The 19758-nt window shown below is 42.4% G+C and overlaps 1 protein-coding gene across 1 annotated transcript in view; it reads right to left on the bottom strand.

The window, feature by feature from the left end:
* Positions 1-19758, bottom strand: part of CDH13 (cadherin 13) — a 733255-nt gene that overhangs the window by 377793 nt on the left and 335704 nt on the right. The window contains exon 3 of the mRNA XM_049787442.1: positions 8923-9125. Coding sequence (XP_049643399.1) covers positions 8923-9125 — 203 coding nt within the window. The remainder of the gene's footprint in view (positions 1-8922; positions 9126-19758) is intronic.

Here is a 19758-nt window from a genome sequence, read left to right as displayed (position 1 = left end):
CCTTTTTCTCTTAAGTATAAAATGCTAGCCCTGTTAACTGGCTTTACCCTGTGATAAACAGGGAGGATTGTTTACAAGGTAAATACCTCACTCTTTTCCTGCATACCTGACTTTGAGTCCTGAGATCAAAGCACTGAATGGACCCACCCCACAGATGAGTAAATGGAAAGAATGAAAAAGCTTTTTCTCATCACTGGAGATTTCATTTTTTTTTTTTTCAACTCAGAGGTGAGAATCCACCTCTTCCAGTAAAAAAACCTTGGAATTTTTTCCCACAAGTTTCTCTTAGGAAGAAAGTTTTCCTCATAGACCATGAGAACATAGGCTTTCTTCATCTACTTCAACCTTCCTCAGGAAGTTCACTCAGTTTTGCATAAACATTTAAACATTTTGAATTGTTTTTATATTATTTTATTGCTATTAAGCACAATTGGCAAAGGCCGTGATGATCAAGTGTGTCCAACGTCCCAGATGTGAGGGGAGCTTAAAAAAGAGGTTATTGCTCCTAAGCCTGCACTCAGAACTCACTAGGATTTGATTGATGGTAACAATAAAAGATGGGTGGTCAGGAGCACATTAGGGAGCCTAGCCAGAGAGCCCGAGAACATTCATCTCTGACAATGCTCAGTTCCTTTTACTTGAAAGGTGGCTAGAGGGCAGGATGGGGCGATGGCTTTGAGTGACCCTCTGTGGCCTACCTCCTGCCTCTGCAAACTGGGGAGGCCTCAGCTACCAACACAGGGATGGAAACCTGCCCTGGGCTGCACAATGCTGCAGTGAGGACTCCATCAGATGACACATAGGAAAACACACTTGTAAATGAGAATTTCTGAACAGGAAAGCAGGAAGCATATCCTGAGTCTCTGGGTCTATGCACTGGAACTGGGGCTTCTAAAATAAAAGGGTGTATGCCTCCAAGAAGAAATTGTGTGTCATTTTCAAGGATCTTTAGCAAAAAAACACCATTCATGATCAAAGTGTTGGAAAACTGTCATGGCAAATGGAGTCTGCCCAACTACCTAAAACTTCTTGATGTTGTGGCTTAGCACTGGGTTCCTTTTTATGTCTAAGCACTTGTAAATTTTCTTAAGTCATTTAAGACAGAGAGAAAACAGTAGGTGAAATTGTAGAAGTCAGTCATGGCAGAATGGTAGTCAGGAGGCACAGATCCAGAGGGAAAAAGTTGCCTTTTCTGTCAAGGGCTGGACCCAGGCTGGTAAAAGGATCCAAGAAACCAGCCTGTGTAAACTTTACATCTGACCAGAACACTTGGGGTGCAAAGGAGACACCTCCCACCTCCCTTTCTCACAATACGAACACAAGCAGCCTGCCCCATTCACTAGCCTGTGTGCAGATCCAGAATTTCCCATTGACTTGAGATGGATTAGAAGTGAACAGGACTGAATACCAAAGAGACCATATGAAAGGAAGAATGTGAAAGAATATTATCAATAAGACTCACATGGATCTTGTGTGGCCATAATAATCACTGAAATAGAAGAATATATTCTGGGTTACAACTATGTGTATATGTATATATGTGTATATAGGATTATATATAATTCTATATAACAGTGGTCCTCAAACTATGGCCCGCGGGCCACATATTGTATTTGTATCTGTGTTGCTTCTTCATTGCAAAATAAGATATGTGCAGTATGCATAAGAATTCGTTCATAAGTTTATTTTTACTATAGTCAGACCCTCCAATGGTCTGAGGGACAGTGAACTGGTCCCCTGTTTAAAAAGTTTGAGGACCCCTGCTATATAATTTGACCCAATAATTGAACAATAAGTTTTATAGCTAATCTCTCTATCTATCCATAAATAGATGTGTACATGTAAATTGGGAATATGTGTATATGTGCATGTACAATTGATTACACAGTATAATGTGCTACTAGAATATCTCATATAGATACATAGTTTTTATGTTAAACTAATATAAATAATATGCCTTATTAGAATGTATTTTATCTGCTTTGGGGAGGGGACAGTAATTTAAGAAAGCTTTAGATTTCACACATGGCCCTTACAAAATTCTGTGGGACTATAATGTTGCACAGGAGGAAATCTTGAATTTCCACAAAGCCAAAAAATGTTGGTTCTATTTATCGAGATATTCCTATGAGATCAGTTATTTTTTGCCCAAGCATGTAAATTAAAATTAATCTTCAGAATATATTTTTTTAGATTCCTATCCACAAAGCAATCTATTATCTACATAAATTAGTGAATCAAGGGTGCCTTTTTATATATATTTGATGAGTATCTTGGAGTAAAGAAAAAGTCAGGGCTATGTCTAATGCAATAGCTTAATTTTCCTAATTTCCTGAGTCTGGACTCAGTTCCCAGACCTGCACCACCATATATTTTCCCCAATTTGAGTAACAGTTCAATGAATATGAATTTTCCTTCATGGTAACTGGAGAGGCCTTTGGCCATGAAGGGAGGTGCTGAGCAGAATTTTGAAGTAATCACACTTGTTATTAAATCACACTTGCATATTAGATATCCATTATTCCCTTTTTCTTTCTCTGTAGCCATGGATTCTCCACCATCATAGTTGCAAAACTTTCCAGGCAGACAAGTCAAGATCATAGACCAAGGCTGGTTCATGGCCACTTTCTGTCAGAATAGAGGTTTAAGAACCAAAGCTGTTTCTCAGACAATGTTCCCTAGACATACAATTACCTAATTTTTGACAAAGGAACAAGAAATCCTAAGTGGAGCAGGGAAAACCTCTTCAACAAGTGGTGCTGGCAGAACTGGTTACCCACTTGCAAAAAAGCAAACATAGACCCCCAGTTAACATCATGTATGAAGGTAAAATCCAAATGGATTAAAGACCTTGATATCAGATCTGTAACTATTGGGTATATAGAACAACATGTCGGTAAAACACTCTATGACATTGAGACCAAAGGCATCTTCAAGGAGGAAACTGCACTTTCCAAACAAGTGGAAGCAGAGATCAACAGATAGGAATACATTAAGCTGAGAAGTTTCTGCATCTCAAAAGAAATAGTACCCAGATACAAGAGCCACCCACGGAGTGGGAGAAACTATTCACCCAACACCCATCAGATAAGGGGCTAATATCCAAAATATACAGGGCATTGACAGAACTTTACAAGAAAAAAACATCTAATCCCATCAAAAAATAGGGAGAAGAAATGAATAGACGCTTTGATAAAAAAGAAATACAAATGGCCAAAAGGCACATAAAAAATGCTCCTCATCACTAATCATCAGGGAGATGCAAATCAAAACAACTATGAGATACCATCTCATACCACAGAGATTGGCATACATCACAAAGAATGAGAACAACCAGTGTTGGTGGGGATGTGGAGAGAAAGGAACTCTGATCCACTGCTGGTGGGAATGCTGTCTAGCCCAACCTCTATGGAAAGCGATATGGAGATTCCTCCAAAATCTGGAAATTGAGCTCCCATTCAACCCAGCTATTCCACTCCTAGGGATATACCCTAAGAACACAAGAATACAATACAAAAACCCCTTCCTCACACCTATATTTATTGCAGCACAATTCACAATAGCCAGGCTCTGGAAACAACCAAGATGTCCTTCAACAGACGAATGGCTAAAGAAACTGTGGTACATATACACAATAGAATATTATGCAGCCGTAAGGAGAGATGAAGTCATGAAATTTTCCTATACGTGGATGTACATGGAATATATCATGATGAGTGAAAGAAGTCAGAGGGGGGGGGGGAGAGAGAGAGAGAGAGAGAGAGAGAGAGAGAGAGAGAGAGAGAGAGAGAGAGAGAGAAAGAGAGAGAGAGAGAGAGAGAGAGAGAGACGCAGAATAGTCTCACTCATCTATGGGTTTTAAGAAAAATAAAAGTCATTTTTGCAACAATCCTCAGAGACAATGAGAGGAGGGCTGGAACTTCCAGCTCACTTCATGAAGCTCACCACAAAGAGTGGTGAGTGCAATTATAGAAATAACTACACTGACGGGCCGGAGAGATAGCATGGAGGTAAGGCGTTTGCCTTTCATGCAGGAGGTCATCGGTTGATACCCCGGTGTCCCATATGGTCCCCCGTGCCTGCCAGGAGCAATTTCTGAGCCTGGAGCCAGGAATAACACCTGAGCACTGCCGGGTGTGACCCAAAAAACACAAAAAAATAAAATAAAATAAAAAGAAATAACTACACTGAGAACTACCATAATCATGTGAATGAATGAGGGAACTGGAAAGCCTGTCTGGAGTACAGGTGGGGGTGGGGTGGGATGGAGGGAGATTTGGGACATTGCTGGTGGGAATGTTGCACTGGTGAAGGGGATGTTCTTTACATGACTGAAACCTAATCACAATCATATATGTAATCAAGATGTTTAGGAAAAAAAAGAACCAGAGCTGTTGCCTGAAAATTAGCATGAGCAACAATTGGTGGCTCTTATCCTCAGGACCCCTTGAAGTCAAATCACAAGGGATCAGAGAGGCAGGAGCCTTGGATATAGGGAGTTAAGGGTCCAAAAAATAGAATTGAAATGGTTTTCTCAGATCTTAGTCAAAAATGTGCAAAGACATTCGTCTAGAGAGGGTTTGAGCTGGAAAGAGAACAACTAAACAGAAGGGTGCCAGAGACTCACTGGGCACTTAGTCAAGTCAGCAGTTCTCTCTTAGAATTGGGTAGGTACTTACAAAGGATGTGTACACTCTTGGAAATAATCACTCTGGACAAGAACTGGGTGTGCAAGAAGATAAAGTGATATGCATGATACCCTTTTAGTAACAACAGTACCAACCATGGTGTCTAAAAGGCAAGAAAAAGAAGGAAAAAGTAAGAAAGAAAGAGAGAAGTAAATGTCTGCCCAGAGGCAGGCAGAGGGTGGAAGCAGATCTGGGGTTATCGGTGGCAGTAAATGTGTACTGGTGAAGGATATTGGACATTACATGACTGAAACTCAATCATGAACATCTTTGTAGTCATGATGTTTAAATAAAGTATTTTTTAAAGGAATTGTGCAGCCCACTGCAGCATCCAGTGGTAGAATTCCCACTGGGCAGAAGAGAAAACTGAAATTGGGGGTGGTGGTATTTTATGACTTTTAGGAGCTGTCTAATCAGTGAGTACTAAATGTGATATGGTCCCAATGTTGGATGAATCTGGTCTTGTAATCGCCCCTAGCAGCTCAGTGATGGGGGCACTTAGTCTTCTCTCAGGGTGCCTGACAAAGGGGACCCCAGATCCTGTGAAGCAGTGGTGGAAAGTGGCAGCCACTAGGCCAGCAGCTACAGTGACCATCTTATTCAGAATGGTTTCTGGTCCATTGGCAACATGCCTTATATTTTCATTTGAGACACTGAAAGCATAAACAACCATTTCTCTCCACCTGCTCATTCCTCTGATTGCTCTTTTACTTTCCTTTTTGGGAACTATTCCCATACTTAGTCTTGAAACGGGATTAAGAGCCAAAATAATGTCTTTTAACTTGTGTGTTTACAGTGGTGATGATGATCAACCAAGATAAACAAGCCTGAAGATTTTGCTTTGCCAATCCTTGTCATAACTTTCTCTATTCCCCCTCCCCAACCAGAAATTTTTTAATAACCAGGAAAAAAGAAAAGGGGAAAATAATAGATTTGCAATTAACTGAGTGGGTTATAAGTCCAGTTCTCTCTACTGACATAATGGAGCAGTGACTTCCAGTCAGTAGAGATATATGAATTGTGTGTAACTCACTTTCAAGTTCTGCCAACTCGTCTAGAATGTGCTTGGTGGGCCCTTAGAAATAAGAACCTTGCAGCTGTCAGGAGAGATGAAGTCATGAAATTTTCCTATACATGGATGTACATGGAGTCTATCATGCTGAGTGAAATAAATCAAAGGGAGAGAGAGAGAGACGCAGAATAGTCTCACTCATCTATGGGTTTTAAGAAAAATAAAAGTCATTTTTGCAACAATCCTCAAAGACAATAAGAGGAGGGCTGAAACTTCCAGCTCACTTCATGAAGCTCACCACAAAGAGTGGTGAGTGCAGTTATAGAAATAACTACACTGAGAACTACCATAATCATGTGAATGAATGAGGGAACTGGAAAGCCTGTCTGGAGTACAGGTGGGGGTACAGATGGAGGGAGATTTGGGACATTGGTGGTGGGAAGGTTGCACTGATGAAGGGGGGTGTTCTTTACATGACTGAAACCTAATCACAATCATATTTGTAATCAAGATGTTTAAATAAAGAAAAAAGTTAAAAAAAAGAAATAAGAACTTCAAGGAACTTTAGTGTCTCCTCTGAAACAGAACTTAGGGGACATGATGATGGTAATGCAATGTCATCTTGATTTCTCTGCATGATTCAGAGGTGCAGGACACGGGCAAAGGTCTACTCTAGACGATCAAATGTGTCTGGTTGCTCTATTGTAGTCTGCTGCCAGTCCTGGGCTTACTTTGCCCTGAACACTCTTTTTATTCTGGTAGGACACACAGCCTGTGGTGCTCAGGACTTATTCCTGGTTCTGAGCCTCTGGTGGGACTCAAGAGACCATATGCCTTGTCAGGATGTAATCTTATTGAGGTGTTTGCAAGGAAAATACCCTCAGCCCTGGGCACTATTTGATAGGCTTTGCATATATCAAACCCTCTGAGGTTGGGATTATATTTACAAGATTCAGAACCCCAGAAAAGATGTGCTAGTATCACCATTCCCAACAGTGCTCTTGGCTTTCCTGCAGTGAGAAGCCCTGAGTTCAGGAGCCCAGAACAAAAAAATGAAAAAGACTCAAACATGAATGAGTCACGTAGGGTCTGTGGAGAACATGGAAAAACTAAAATGCCCAACTTGTCCAAAGGGACCCTACCTTTGGGAAGTATCTGGGGGAAGAGAAGTTTAAGAGGGTCTCAAAGAATTAAGACAGTGAGCAAGACTGGCTGATGTTGCTCAGGTTGGTGAGGAGGAGGCAGGACCCAGGCAGGGCAGCAGAGGAAGAGAAGAAGATGATTCAAGAACTCACCATTGGTTGGGGGTGTTTATGGTGGGGAAATGCAGGGAAAAGTCTAAAAAAGAGACTCTCCCACTTCTCCTGCTTTCTTTCACTGAACATCCAGAACATTTCAGTAATGATGCTGAGAGGATTAGACGTGAATAGACACATTAAGAAGAAGGCAAGGAGGGAGGAAGGAGTGAAGATAGGAGGGGAGGAGGGAAGTAAACAGGAAGGAAACAGAATAGATCCATGTTCTGGAAACTTGACCCTTGCAGAGAATCCACCTTGAAACATCCAAATGAGGCAGGAAATGCAGTTAGGAGCTGAGACATGGAGGTAGATGGGTGAACTCTGGGGAGCCCAAAAGGGTGTGACTGTCCTCTGGCAGGGGACCACGGGACTCTTTGGGAGATATGACCAACCTGCAGCAGCTCAAGTCACTTAGAGACAAAAGGGACCTAGACTCAGGGGAGGCACAGAGACTGTGAGAATATGAAGCACCTTTCCAGATCTCTGTGATGACTCAGAAATGAGCCCAGGAGCCCAACAGGCTGGGAGGACAGAGGAAGGATGAGATTTGCATCGAGGAGCTGGTTTGGGTGCAAGAAGCCATGGTTAAGGACCCAAAGACTCTCTTCTGTGACCCCAACACTAAATGGGGGAAGCAGTCTCCCTTTCCTCAAAAGTACAGATGCCTACAGTCTCAGAGAGGTTAGGAAATAAAGAATACTTAGTTTCCAATGCAGAATTTATGTGACATTCTTCCAAGCTCTCCAGAGCTCCTTACATTCCAGCCTGGCTTCCAGGACTCCTTCAAGGATGCCAGAATTCCTGATAACTCCAGTTATAGGAATAAACAAGTACACAAAAGGACAAAAGGTGCCCCCTTTGTTTTTGACTGGGCTTGAGAGCAAGGTTGATAAGCCATGTTACACAGCAGGTAAAGAGGATTCTCTGCAGGATGCGGAAGGAATGCATCACAGAGATTTTCCATGGGAACTCAGAAGTTCTACAGTAAGGTACACACACACACACACACACACACACACAAAAGCATGCATGCACACACAGCCCAAAATAATGAACAAAAGCAAATGGCTCCAGAAGGAAAGTTCCTCTGGATCACCCAGAAGCTGATTCTTTTTTTTTTTTTTTTTTTTTTTTTTTTTGGTTTTTGGGCCACACCCGGTGACGCTCAGGGGTTACTCCTGGCTATGCGCTCAGAAGTCACTCCTGGCTTGGGGGACCATATGGGAAGCCGGGGGATCGAACCGCAGTCCGTCCTAGGCTAGCGCAGGCAAGGCAGGCACCTTATCTCTAGCGCCACCGCCCGGCCCCAGAAGCTGATTCTTGAGTAATATCCTCCCTCATACTCCCATGTGCTGCACCTCTCCAACTTACCATGTGGCAACACGGCCTGAGAAATGTCCAGAAGCCCAGTAATATCCTTGCCAGATTTCAAGATAAGTCACCTGCCATATTGAGTGGGGTCTGATTATAAACCATCCCCCTCCCCCAGAACTCCCACAAGGGCTGCAGCACCCCCACTTGCATCCCACTCATGGCTGAACATCCTGACCACTGTCTATTCTCCCCAGCTCCTCTCACATTAGTGGCAGGGAGGGCCATGTCTGGGCTGGTAGCTGGAATTACAGCTGGAGAAAGACCACGAGCTGCCATATGTAGGCTGGCATGGAATCAGAGCTCTGTGAGTCACCTGTCCAGTAGCCTCATCACTTCCCAGCATCCTCATCCTCAATAGTTTTTAGCGTAGGTTTCTGTGACCAATAACCAACTAGAATAATTGGTGACCAATGAACAGCCAAAAACGACATCCACATTAGACACACACACACACACACACACACACACACACACACACACACACACACACACACACACACACACACCACTTCAAGGACCCAGATACCCCCAAGTAGTGCCTTACCTGCAGGGAGCCCTGGATTTCTTTCCCACCAATGATCACCAGTTCTGCCATGTCCTCTGCGTGAGGAGTCCTCGCATGCACAAATAGGGTCTTGCCCACGGCAGTGACATTCCTTCGGGCAGCCAACCTGCCCTCACTGTTCACCTTGAAGTAAGGACTCGAGACCTCATAGTGGAGCTTGTCATTGCCCTTACAGTCGCTGAAGGTCACTGGGGAAAGAAAACAAGGGAGAGAAGGACATGAGATCGAGTGCATTCTATTGGATGCTTAAAATGCCTTCTTGCTCTCCACCAGTGAGTCAAAGTGCCACTGCCCTGGTCCCATGAAGCCCCTCAATAGTGCTAGGGTTGTGGTGAAACCAACCAACCCCTCTGCATGCTAAGATTTGGTAACACAGATTGGCTAAAATGATAGTACAGTTGGGAGGGTATGACTTGCTCTTGGCCAACCCAAGTTCATTCCCCAGCATCCCATAGGGTCCTGAGTCTCATCAGAAGTGATTTTCTGAGTGTAGAGCCAGAAATAAACCCTGAGCACTACTGAGTGTTGCACAAAAGAAAAGAAAATCGGGGCTGGAGAGATAGCACAGTGGTAAGGAATTTGCCTTGCACACAGCCAACACAGGATGAACCCCAGCTTGAATCCCAGAATCCCATATGGTCCCCTGAGTCTGACAGGAGCAACTTCTGAATGCAGAACCAGGAGTAACACTGCTGCCTGGTGTGACCTCAAAACAAAAACAAAAACAAAAACAAAGAAAAAAAAGAATTTTAAACAAATAAAAAGAACTAATAACCTGCTGAGTGGCTGCTGATGTGGATGGGCTGGACACACAGAGTGGCATGCAGGGCTGTGACCAGATGCTGTGTCTCTGGTGAACTTATGGCTGCAATTAGGCATTCCTTGGGCCTCCTTTATGGAGTGGGACTTCTCTGGAGCACACTAGCCCAACAAACCTATCAGTTTCTGTTTTATCTGGTGCACTAATAGATGATTAGAAAAGAGTAAATAGTACAGGGGTTGAGGTGCTTGCCTTGTATGCAGCCAACCCTGGTTTGGTTCCTGGCATTGCATATGGTTCCCTAAGCATTGAGAGACATGAAACTCAAGCACAGAGCCAGCAGTAGCATCTTAACATGACATGTGTGGTCCAACAAGCCATCACCACAAACCAAGAGACCAAGAAGGAATTCCAAATAAAACCTTCTGTTCAGGTTGGCTGTGCACAATGCAGTAGGGGAGAGGTATGACAAATGCAGAGCATTAAGAGGAAAGATAGGTCCTGTTGGGTCCTTTCCAAAGGGGAAGGTGGCCACTTGGGAAGGAACCTGCAAAACTGGAGCAGCAATTGGGCTCTGCCTCTGGTTCCTGGGTTAGACCAATCATCGCTCAGCTCCTCAACACTCTGCCTGTTCATCATTGCTTGACTCCTGGTCCCCCAGTCACTTCTCCACTTTCTTAGCTCTCTGCTGAACACATTCACTCATCTGCTAAACCTCTCACTAATGATGCTTCACAGAGACAGAGAAGGTATGGATCTGAAGGTGCAAGCTGATGGGTTTTCAGATGCATCTGCACTCCCTACACACAAAATATTGCTTTCTGCCTTTCTTTTCTTTGGCTGTGTCAAAGTGTTCAGGACCGCACACTTAGGTCTTTGTTTACTTCTGACACCGGTTATCAATGCAGGAGCAGACTGCAGACAGCGACTCTTTCTCAAGGCTACATGGTTCCTGTGGAGAAGCACTTAAGCACCTGAGCCAGGCCTGCCTGCTTCAACCAAGATCCTGCTGTGAGTGGACTGGATTGTGTCCTGAACACTAACATCTCTTTATAGTTTCCCAGTGGAGCTACTGGATCCAGAGTCAAGAACCGGCAGTTGTCAAGGTCTACACCTTTCCCAGGAAGGCCCAGCAGAGAGGAGAGGTGGCAGGATCCAGGCCAGGCTGCCATGTTGATGCCTAAGGGTAGGCTCTGTGGGATGCTTTTCTAGTCTACCTTTGCCAACCTGGCTCTGGTGTAGGATTCCCCAGCCACCTTAGGAGATATGTTTTATCTTCTTTAAACCTCGATGTCTTCATTGGGAAAGTGGACAAATTAACATTCATGCTTCCTAGGTACCCCATTTCTCATGGTTAGTATAACCAGCCAGCACATAGATGGCTTCTGACATTCTTCTTCAGGGGACCCAATTAAGACTCTTGTTCATTTCCCATGAGGCTGAGCATGAAGGAAGCTAGCATTTCCCTTTTCCTGTACATATTCCCTCTTTGAGCAGGGTTTGGGCCTGCCTCCTGAGTCCTTCTACCTATTTTCTAGTCAGGTACCCAGGCCTGCAGGCCTGCTGTTACCATGGAGACAGTTACTATAGGCATCTGGGTAAAGGCTAAAGGAGTGAGAGAGATGATTCAGAGCCAGCCTGGTCTGCTTTGAATCCTCTCACTTTTCCTGGACAAGTCCTCTGGCCGTTTGTGAGAGGCTGCCAAGGAAAATGCCCCAACTGAGAGAAATGACAATACCCTGCCTAATGGACTCCATAAACTTTGGTTAAACAGTGTTCACAGGGCTTCTGTGTAAGAATCACTTCCTTCAGATCTTAGCTAATTCCCTCCCTATCTGAAAGATGCTGCTTGGGGGACTCAACATTCATAAAGATGAAGAATCCTTACACTGTCCATCCAGGATGGAACTTTGCTTTTGAAGGAATCAGAGGCTGAAGGAAGCTGAATGGGATAGAGAAAAGTCTCTGCGAGAATGGATTTCCACCCTTCCCAGCTTCTCAATGCCTCACCCACTGTTTACTTCACAGTTTTCTTTTAATTGCCTCACATAATTTTACTTGGACAGCTGTTGGAACAAAACCTTGGTAATTCATGTTGGGTATATCAGATGCTTTCTTTTTTTGAAAAGGTTAAATTAAAATGAACGGGTTAACTGAAAACACACATTTGTCCTTGTATGCACTCAAAAAGGGTGATACACAGCCCAGGTTTGGAGAGGATGGGCAGAACTGGGCAACCTTCCTCTCTCCCTTCAAAGCCTCTTTTATCCAAACTCATGTCTAATTTCATCCACTTAGGCTTCTAGTCTAGGACGACACTGGACTTACTCCATATGGTTATCTGCTATGATCTAGAGGGGCTTTTGATATTTAAAACACTATGTCTTAAATAAATAGTGCTGGCTGGAGAAAGATACAGTTAAGACTCAAAATTCTACAGTGAGGGCAAGTTGAGCAAGATCAAAATGATGACAAAAGGGGCTGGCGAGATAGCATGGAGGTAGTGTGTTTGCCTTGCATGCAGAAGGACAGTCAAATCCCGGCATCCCATATGGTCCCCCGAGCCTACCAGGAGTGATTTCTGAGTGTAGAGCCAGGAGTAACCCCTGAGCGCTATGGGGTGTGACCCCAAAACCAAAAAAAAAAAAGATGATAAAGATTTATGAAGATTTATTCAAGAAACAGTCATTGTATTCTTTATTTCTTCAAAAACATTTTGCTTGCCGAACAATTATAATATTGGCTGAAATCTTTTATTGGGAGGTACAGCCAATAATATTCTAACATCCATTGATGCTACCACCCTTGCTACTAACTTCAAAGACCAAACAAACTCTATTAAACAGGGATGGAGCCAGTGCACAGAGTCTCTGGACTAAGAGTTCCAAGATCAGATTTGGGGTGCAATTGAACTCTTTATGCCTATTAATTAAAAAAAAACTATTTCTATAAGGATAGCCTTCTAAGGATCTCAAAAGGACTTGAAACAGGATCATTGAAAGGAACAGTTCTAAGAAACAATCAAACTTGTGAACAAATAATCAAAACCGCTCTGTGAGGGGGAAAAGGAACTATCTGTGCTGTTCTGAACCTTCCTCACATACTTTATTGCTGTGGCATTTAAAATAGCCTCTGGAAAGAAAAAAATATCTACACATAATATACTGTACATGGGGATTTATTGGAATCAATTGCACAACATCATTCTTGGAGATAATCTTTGAACACCCCAGGAGAAGGCAGGGGAAAGCGAGCACTCCCCACTGGAGGGAGAATGCAAATGAGACCAGTGGCACCACTCCGAGTTTCAATTATGCTTTCAGCGTGTTTCCACTCAAAATGTCCTCTGGGCTTAATGCAAATGTCACAAAAAGACAAACTTTAGCTGGGAGACAAAACCACAATTGAAATGGGAAGGTTGGCATGAGAATTAAGGGGCTTAATCTTCCTGACCTGGATTTGATGCTTTTCTCTTTCTTTTGAATATGGTTGGGGGTGGAGGGAGGATGAACATCTGAAAAAAAAAAATAAGGCATAGATTTCTTACCATCTAGAAAAGAGGTGAGGGAGCAAATTAAGCTGCGCTATGATCCAGGGAAATAGGAAAATGCAGATGGATTTAACTTTATCTGCACAATAGAGAGCTGGCCGGATCCAGGAGATAAGTTGGAGTGAATGGATGGAATTTGTGCCATTCTTAGGAGCGCTCTGGGGTCAGGTGGTCTTGCATGTGCTCACATTGCAGACAGGCAAAGGACCTGAAAGCTCCAGTGATTTAGAAACTTGCAAATTGGGTTGTGTCCAAATGTCTCCAAGCTGTTGGGGAGACTCGCTCTGCTCCCACAGAAGTGTCAGCTTTGTGTGGGTCAGCTGTGAGCCCACATCAGTCATCCTGGTAATTCTGTCTGTGAGACAGAATATTTGTGGATCCATAACTAGGAATCCATGCCTGTGCATAGAAGAGTGGCTTTGCTGTACCATATGTAAGGAATCGAAAGGGACTGATCTGAGTTGTAGCATTTGCCAATGCCTGTGACATAACTGTTCCAATGTCAACTATCATTGTGCCTTTGACTGACTTTTAAGAGACATGGCAGCAACTCCATACCACCCAGCATAAACTGGTTGCTCCCAAACCCCTGAAAATACAGCAGCAATCCTAGGACTCCAAGCTCGTTAGTGAGATAGAATTCAATCGCTCCTTTAGCAGGAAGGACATTCTTAAGGGCTAACCTGCAGAGTCTTTGCTGGGGCGTGGAAAGCAATGCTTTTCTGACAATGAAAGCGGTACTCAGTTCACCAGTCTCAGATGGACTCTCCCCAGGATATAGACCATCCCGTAATTGCTTTTCTCATCCCCCGGTCTCCCACTGGTGTCTAGCGGCACAAACTTCCTTTGAAAGAACCCACAGGCTCCAGAGCAACTTGGACTTGCCCAGATGAAAGAAACAGCAAAGCCTTTCCTTTGGTTTCCCTGAGCCTTCTTATTTCTCAAGCTTTCACTCATACGTTCAATCTCACCCCAACATGGGGTCAAATTCCAGGAGGACACTCAAAGAACTTCCCTTAGCCTAGATTCATCTACGTATGGTCCTGACTCCAGTTCGTGAAACTAATCTGGGTGCTTTGTTTGGTTTGAGTCGGTCCTTTTATGGAGAACTCCTGGAGGCTTGGACACCTGTAACCTAATCACAACTGTTTCATCCAGGAGAGGATTTCATCTCCAAAGCCTTCAGAGATTTGATGGGTGCAAAAGGAACATAAAATCAACTTTCTACCAGCTTCTGCGTCAAGTCTAACTTTGAAGAGAAAAAAAAAGAGAAAGAGAGAGAGAGAGAGAGAGAGTCTAAACTCTGCCATGTCATCCTAATGAATGATTCCATCAAGGGAGCTTCAGCACAAACTTATATTTTTGCCTTGTAAAGCCTCAAGGGCTTCCTCTTGGAAGGAGACAGAGCTCACATCATTTGCTTTCAGGGGTTTTCTCTGCCTACTATTAAAAACTGCTCGCTCTGAATCTTGACTTTTCTGTCAAGGCCTAACATTTTCCTCTGGCAACTGATTCTTTTAAATCACAGAGGGTTGTTTTCTTAAAAAAAATTGCTAGGCACCATCTATTCCAGGATGGTTCTAATCGCTACGAATTTGTATTTCAAATTAGACTTACTTTCTATGGCAGAGCGCCTGCCACAGTCCAAACTCAGCCCTGCCTTTTCGTAGAATGAATAAATAGATTTGCAATTTGGCAGCGAAGCAGATTTGCAACTTCCCAAACAAAAACTGCGAACGCTGGCCCCAAACGCAGGGGGGAAATGTGAGTGAGCTGATTTGAGAATCACCCGATCAGCAAAAAGAAGTGGCAGATTCGGAAACAAGGAGAATCACCAAGTTTCAGATTTGCAGAGAATCCCTGCCCAGAGCTTTTCATCCCCAACCTGTCTCACACATGAATTATCTCGTTATTGTAACTACATCACTCACCCCTTACTAGAATCTGGATGGGAGATTAAGAAGAAGAAAGGTCAACTTCACTGGATGGTACCTGATATTTGGCTTAGTCATTGGAGTTTTTTGGAGACATGTGGCAAAATATCCTGACTGAACTAATGTGAAAGATAACACTCGGTTGTGTCTGGCATGGCATGGCTGTTGGTCTATTCCCAAAGGGATGTGCAGTTATCAAGGAAGAGGAAGATGCCTTTCAGGAGGTGCAAATGTTAAAGGAAAATGGGCAGGGAGCACAACACTGTTTTCATAGTTCAGATGCTCTGTACTTGGGGGAAAGAATAGGCTTCCTATTATACACATTTAATATCAAGGACTGTGTATTTGGTTCCCAAGAACTGTTGATTTGGTCCTCTCTGGAATGAAATACAGCTGTTTCCATCTATGGGGTCTTATCAAAGTGCTAATGGTTTTTGAGGATTCTAGGGATGCATTGGAGAAGAAGCCTTGATACCCAATACACAGAGGAGAGATACTTTCATCCAGAGCTTCCCAAGAATATTAATTTAAAAAAAATATCAGGGGGACAATACCTGGGAGAGTAACATTTGAGTTTCTGTGAAACATTCCCTGGAGTCTTTTAGAAATAGCTGAAATAAAATCCAAGGGAGGGAGGCAGGGTGAGGTCCCACAAGTGCTTAAGTGTGGAACAAAATTAATGTTTGTATGATCTCACTGTTACCCAAGTGCTGAAAAAGGCTGAACAAATTTGTGTGATAATTTGGAAGGACTAGTCATTTCTAGATGAAATAATTGCATTGCCACTGGATAATTTCAAGAAGAACCTAAATGTCTATTCAATAGGAATATTACTGAAGATATTAGAATGCTGAATGCTAACTCTTAAAAATCTCAGAGTTGTTTTATTCCAAATCTTAACATATTCACCTGAAACCTGCTAAAATATAATTTGCTCAATTAAAAGTTGTCAAAGGAAGAATGAGGATTCAACGCCAAGATAAAAGTGGAATAAGACATATAATCTACCTTCATAATGTCGAAAATCTAGAATGTTGGGCAATATAGTAATTTGTAAGGCTTCATTGTGAAAGGATAGGTTCCATTCCTTTATTTTGTCAAAGACCAAATAACTACTATAAAGTGAAAGTTGTAAGTAAGCAGTTTATAGTCCTAATTTTAAGCAACAGGAAAAATCTGACCAACGGGTATGAATGGCATCACTAAGAGTATCCAAGGTGAAGTATTTTCAGCAAGTATAGCTCACTTTTCTGAGGTGTTGTGCTCTCTAAAAGTGCTGAAGAAGCAAATTTCTGTATAATTTTCCTATATTTTATTATACAATTGAGCAGGTAACATTTGGTCATGAGTCATAACTAAACCGCCTTTAAGAATATAGAAACACAGTGCTGTAGCAATATTACAGTGGATAGGGTACTTGCCTTGCATAAGGATAGTATAGGCTTGAGCTCAGAGGAGTCATCTCTGAGCATAGAACCAAGATTGGGGCCAGATGTAGCTCCCAAACAAAAAAATGTAAAATTAAAATTCAATAAAGTGTTTAGAAACACATTAGGAACATGTGAAGGGATAAATTAACTTCAGAGCTAAAATTGATTTTAATCCATAACCAAATAGAAGCATGAAAATTGTGCCAGCAATTTTTAGATTAATTATGAAACGTTGAAGCTCTAGTTGAAATGATGATCACCATCAAGTTAACAAAAATAGGCACCCTCCTTAGAAACCCTCTTGGAAAATCAACTGTTCTCTTACTAAACTTGCCTAGAAGTTGTGACTTTTAGAAGGAATGAGTAAAATTTTGGAGAAGGCAGGGAGGAATATAGTAGCCGTAAGCATCAAGCATGTGGAAAGAAATTAAAATATCAAGATAAGCAAACAAAAATCCTGCAAACCAAGTCTTCGGGGGAATGCATATTGAATCAGCTTGTGATTCATAGCTACTGAAATAGATGTGTAAAGTGTTATTGAGAATAAAGACGACACAGTTCCATCTCCTAAAGAGCTTATAATCTATGATTTGGAGAGTATTTCATAAAAAATGATCTGGAAACATCCAAATTGGGAAGAGAAAACTGAGTTCTGGGAAGGAGAAACCAATCATTAAGACTTAATCACAATCTTGGAAAATGGACAGTATCCACATGTAATAAATGTAATCACACCTCTATCTTTATATGATAGTTTGGCTGTTTTACAGAAAAGGAAATAAAGGGGGGCAAGGAGAAATTGAGTTCTCATGGTATTCAAGTTAGTGATGAAAGGGGGACTCTAACTCTAGTCTTTCCATATTCTTCACATCAGACCTTTCACAACACAATACTATGTCTTCATTACTAGATTTCAAAATGATCCAAGAATTAGTGAAGAAAAAAAAATCAAATTTTATTACATTTTAAACTCAATCTTTAAAGGATTATGGGGGCCAGAGCGGTGGCACAGTGGTAAGGCCTTGCCCACTCAAGCCTAGGACGGACAGTGGTTCGATCCCCGGACATCCCATATGATCCCCCAAGCCAGGAGCGATTTCTGAGCGCATAGCCAGGAGTAACGCCTGAGCATCAACAGGTGTGGCCCAAAAAATAAAATAAAGGATTATAATCCCACCTAAAATATTAAAAGTATATATATATGAATCCCAACCTCCTTGATCCTCAAAAAAATCAGATAGTCCAGTATACAAATTTCATAAATGATCTTGCAGAAAATTCTAGCAAGACACCGTTTTCACACTAGTTCCACCTGACTTCAAAGAGTGCTGATAGCTGTGGGGTCCTGGGAGAAAAGTCTTGGTTCAGAGAAAAAGTTGAAAACATCTCCCTAAATAGTCACATCATTACAGACCTGTCATAGTACTGATGTATCAAATTTGGCTGTCCATTTTCTACAAGAGTTGGTGATACATTTTCTATATGCATGTAGAAAATGGACTAAATAATGATCACTTTTTAAAAAATTCTCCAGCATCCCATGAGTGCAATATGTTATAGTTGAGGAAAGTGCAATTCAAGGTTACAAGGATGGTAGCTGGAAGATAAAAGCTGGGTGCCAATAAAACTTTGTACCACAAACCCAAGACCATCACTTTCCATATTCAGGCCATATTCTCTTGCAGTTTTCTTTGCTATCCTGGGAATCTCTGAGGACAATGGCATCCTAAAAGCAACAAATTCCTCCCTCTTGAATGAGCACCTTTTGGAGACACTTGTATTTGGGGGTGCCTTGGGCATCTTCCCACCAGAACTAAACCTTGTGCCAGGAACGGAGCCCAGAGCTCTCACACACGTTCTGCTCTGCAATCTGAGTTGAACCTCATCCTTCTGGTTATCCTTAGGGCTTGCCCTGGCAAGAACTGACCATCAGAATGATTAGTAAACTCTTTTTGGTTGTAATCAATTAATTCCTTCACCTCCTCCCTAATTGCAGTGGAAGAGATGCTCACCAGCTGTGATTACAAATTGGTTCTGTCTAGTTGACAAGACCTTATCAGGAAATTAAAAGAAAATGATCTGGCTGACAATACATGCAGCACAATTAATTCTCGTCTGCATATGTGGGTTTCTGATGGAAACAGGGGGGGGCAACGAGCCCTGGAGGTCATGCTTATCCAGCGTCTAGCTGCCAGTAGGTTTTGTTGCATCTCCAATGTCATATGGTGGTGCCTCTAGAAGCAGCCTCGTGGGAATGCAGGAGGATGGCTGCAAAGAGGATCTAGTTGGTTGGTGAAGGTCTCCCCATTTCCCTGTGATTTCTCCATTTGAGAATAACTTGTGTTCATTTCCCTTTGAAGCATAAATTGGCATATTTGGAGGCTTGTGAGCTGCATTCCGCTTCATTCTGGGAAAGCTCATGAGCCAAATGTGAAATCCCAGCTTTACATCTAAAGTGGCAACTCTGCATTTGAAAATAATTTTATATGGGGTCTCAAGTCTATGATTGGGATTGGAGAAAGCACTCCCTTCCATGTCTGCAGAGGCTCCTTTAGTTCATATTCATGGCAAGTGTCAAATTCCTGGGGGTTACTACTGGTGCTCTCTGTTTTTCTCGCTTGCTCCCTCTCTCTCACTCGTGCATGCGCGCGCTCTCTCTCTCTCTCACTCCATAGTATATATGCTGCAAGCTGAAGCATATGGGCCTATACAACTGTGATATTTATGATAATGAATCACAGATGTTTCAATAGATGTAATCTGAAAATTCTGAAAATACTTTAGTGGCGAGATGCCAGACTCTTACTGCAAACACTGCAAAGTAAGGACCTTTCGATTATGTTGATTTTCAGATACAATCACTGGGAATATGACTTTACATATCCTGGGAAAATATCAGGCAGAAAGAAATTACTTCCCCCTTCTCTTTTTAAAGAAACATAGGAACAACAAAGTTATAAATGTGATTATTCAACTGGTAACTGGATAGAGTTCCTTTTGAGAACAAGGCTGACTTTCTATAGCAAATGGCCTTTGATCCTGCAGTCTAAGACATATTATTTTGTACTTGTTGTTTGGGCTGGTTTGGGGAACATTTTCAATGATTGTGGACATTACCAGGATCACAGCTAGTGGTATTTGAAAGGC

The sequence above is a fragment of the Suncus etruscus genome, chromosome 14, assembly GCF_024139225.1.
Source record: "Suncus etruscus isolate mSunEtr1 chromosome 14, mSunEtr1.pri.cur, whole genome shotgun sequence".
NCBI lineage: Eukaryota > Metazoa > Chordata > Mammalia > Eulipotyphla > Soricidae > Suncus > Suncus etruscus.
Note: the sequence above shows the minus strand (reverse complement) of the source record. Positions and strands in the feature narration are given on the sequence as shown.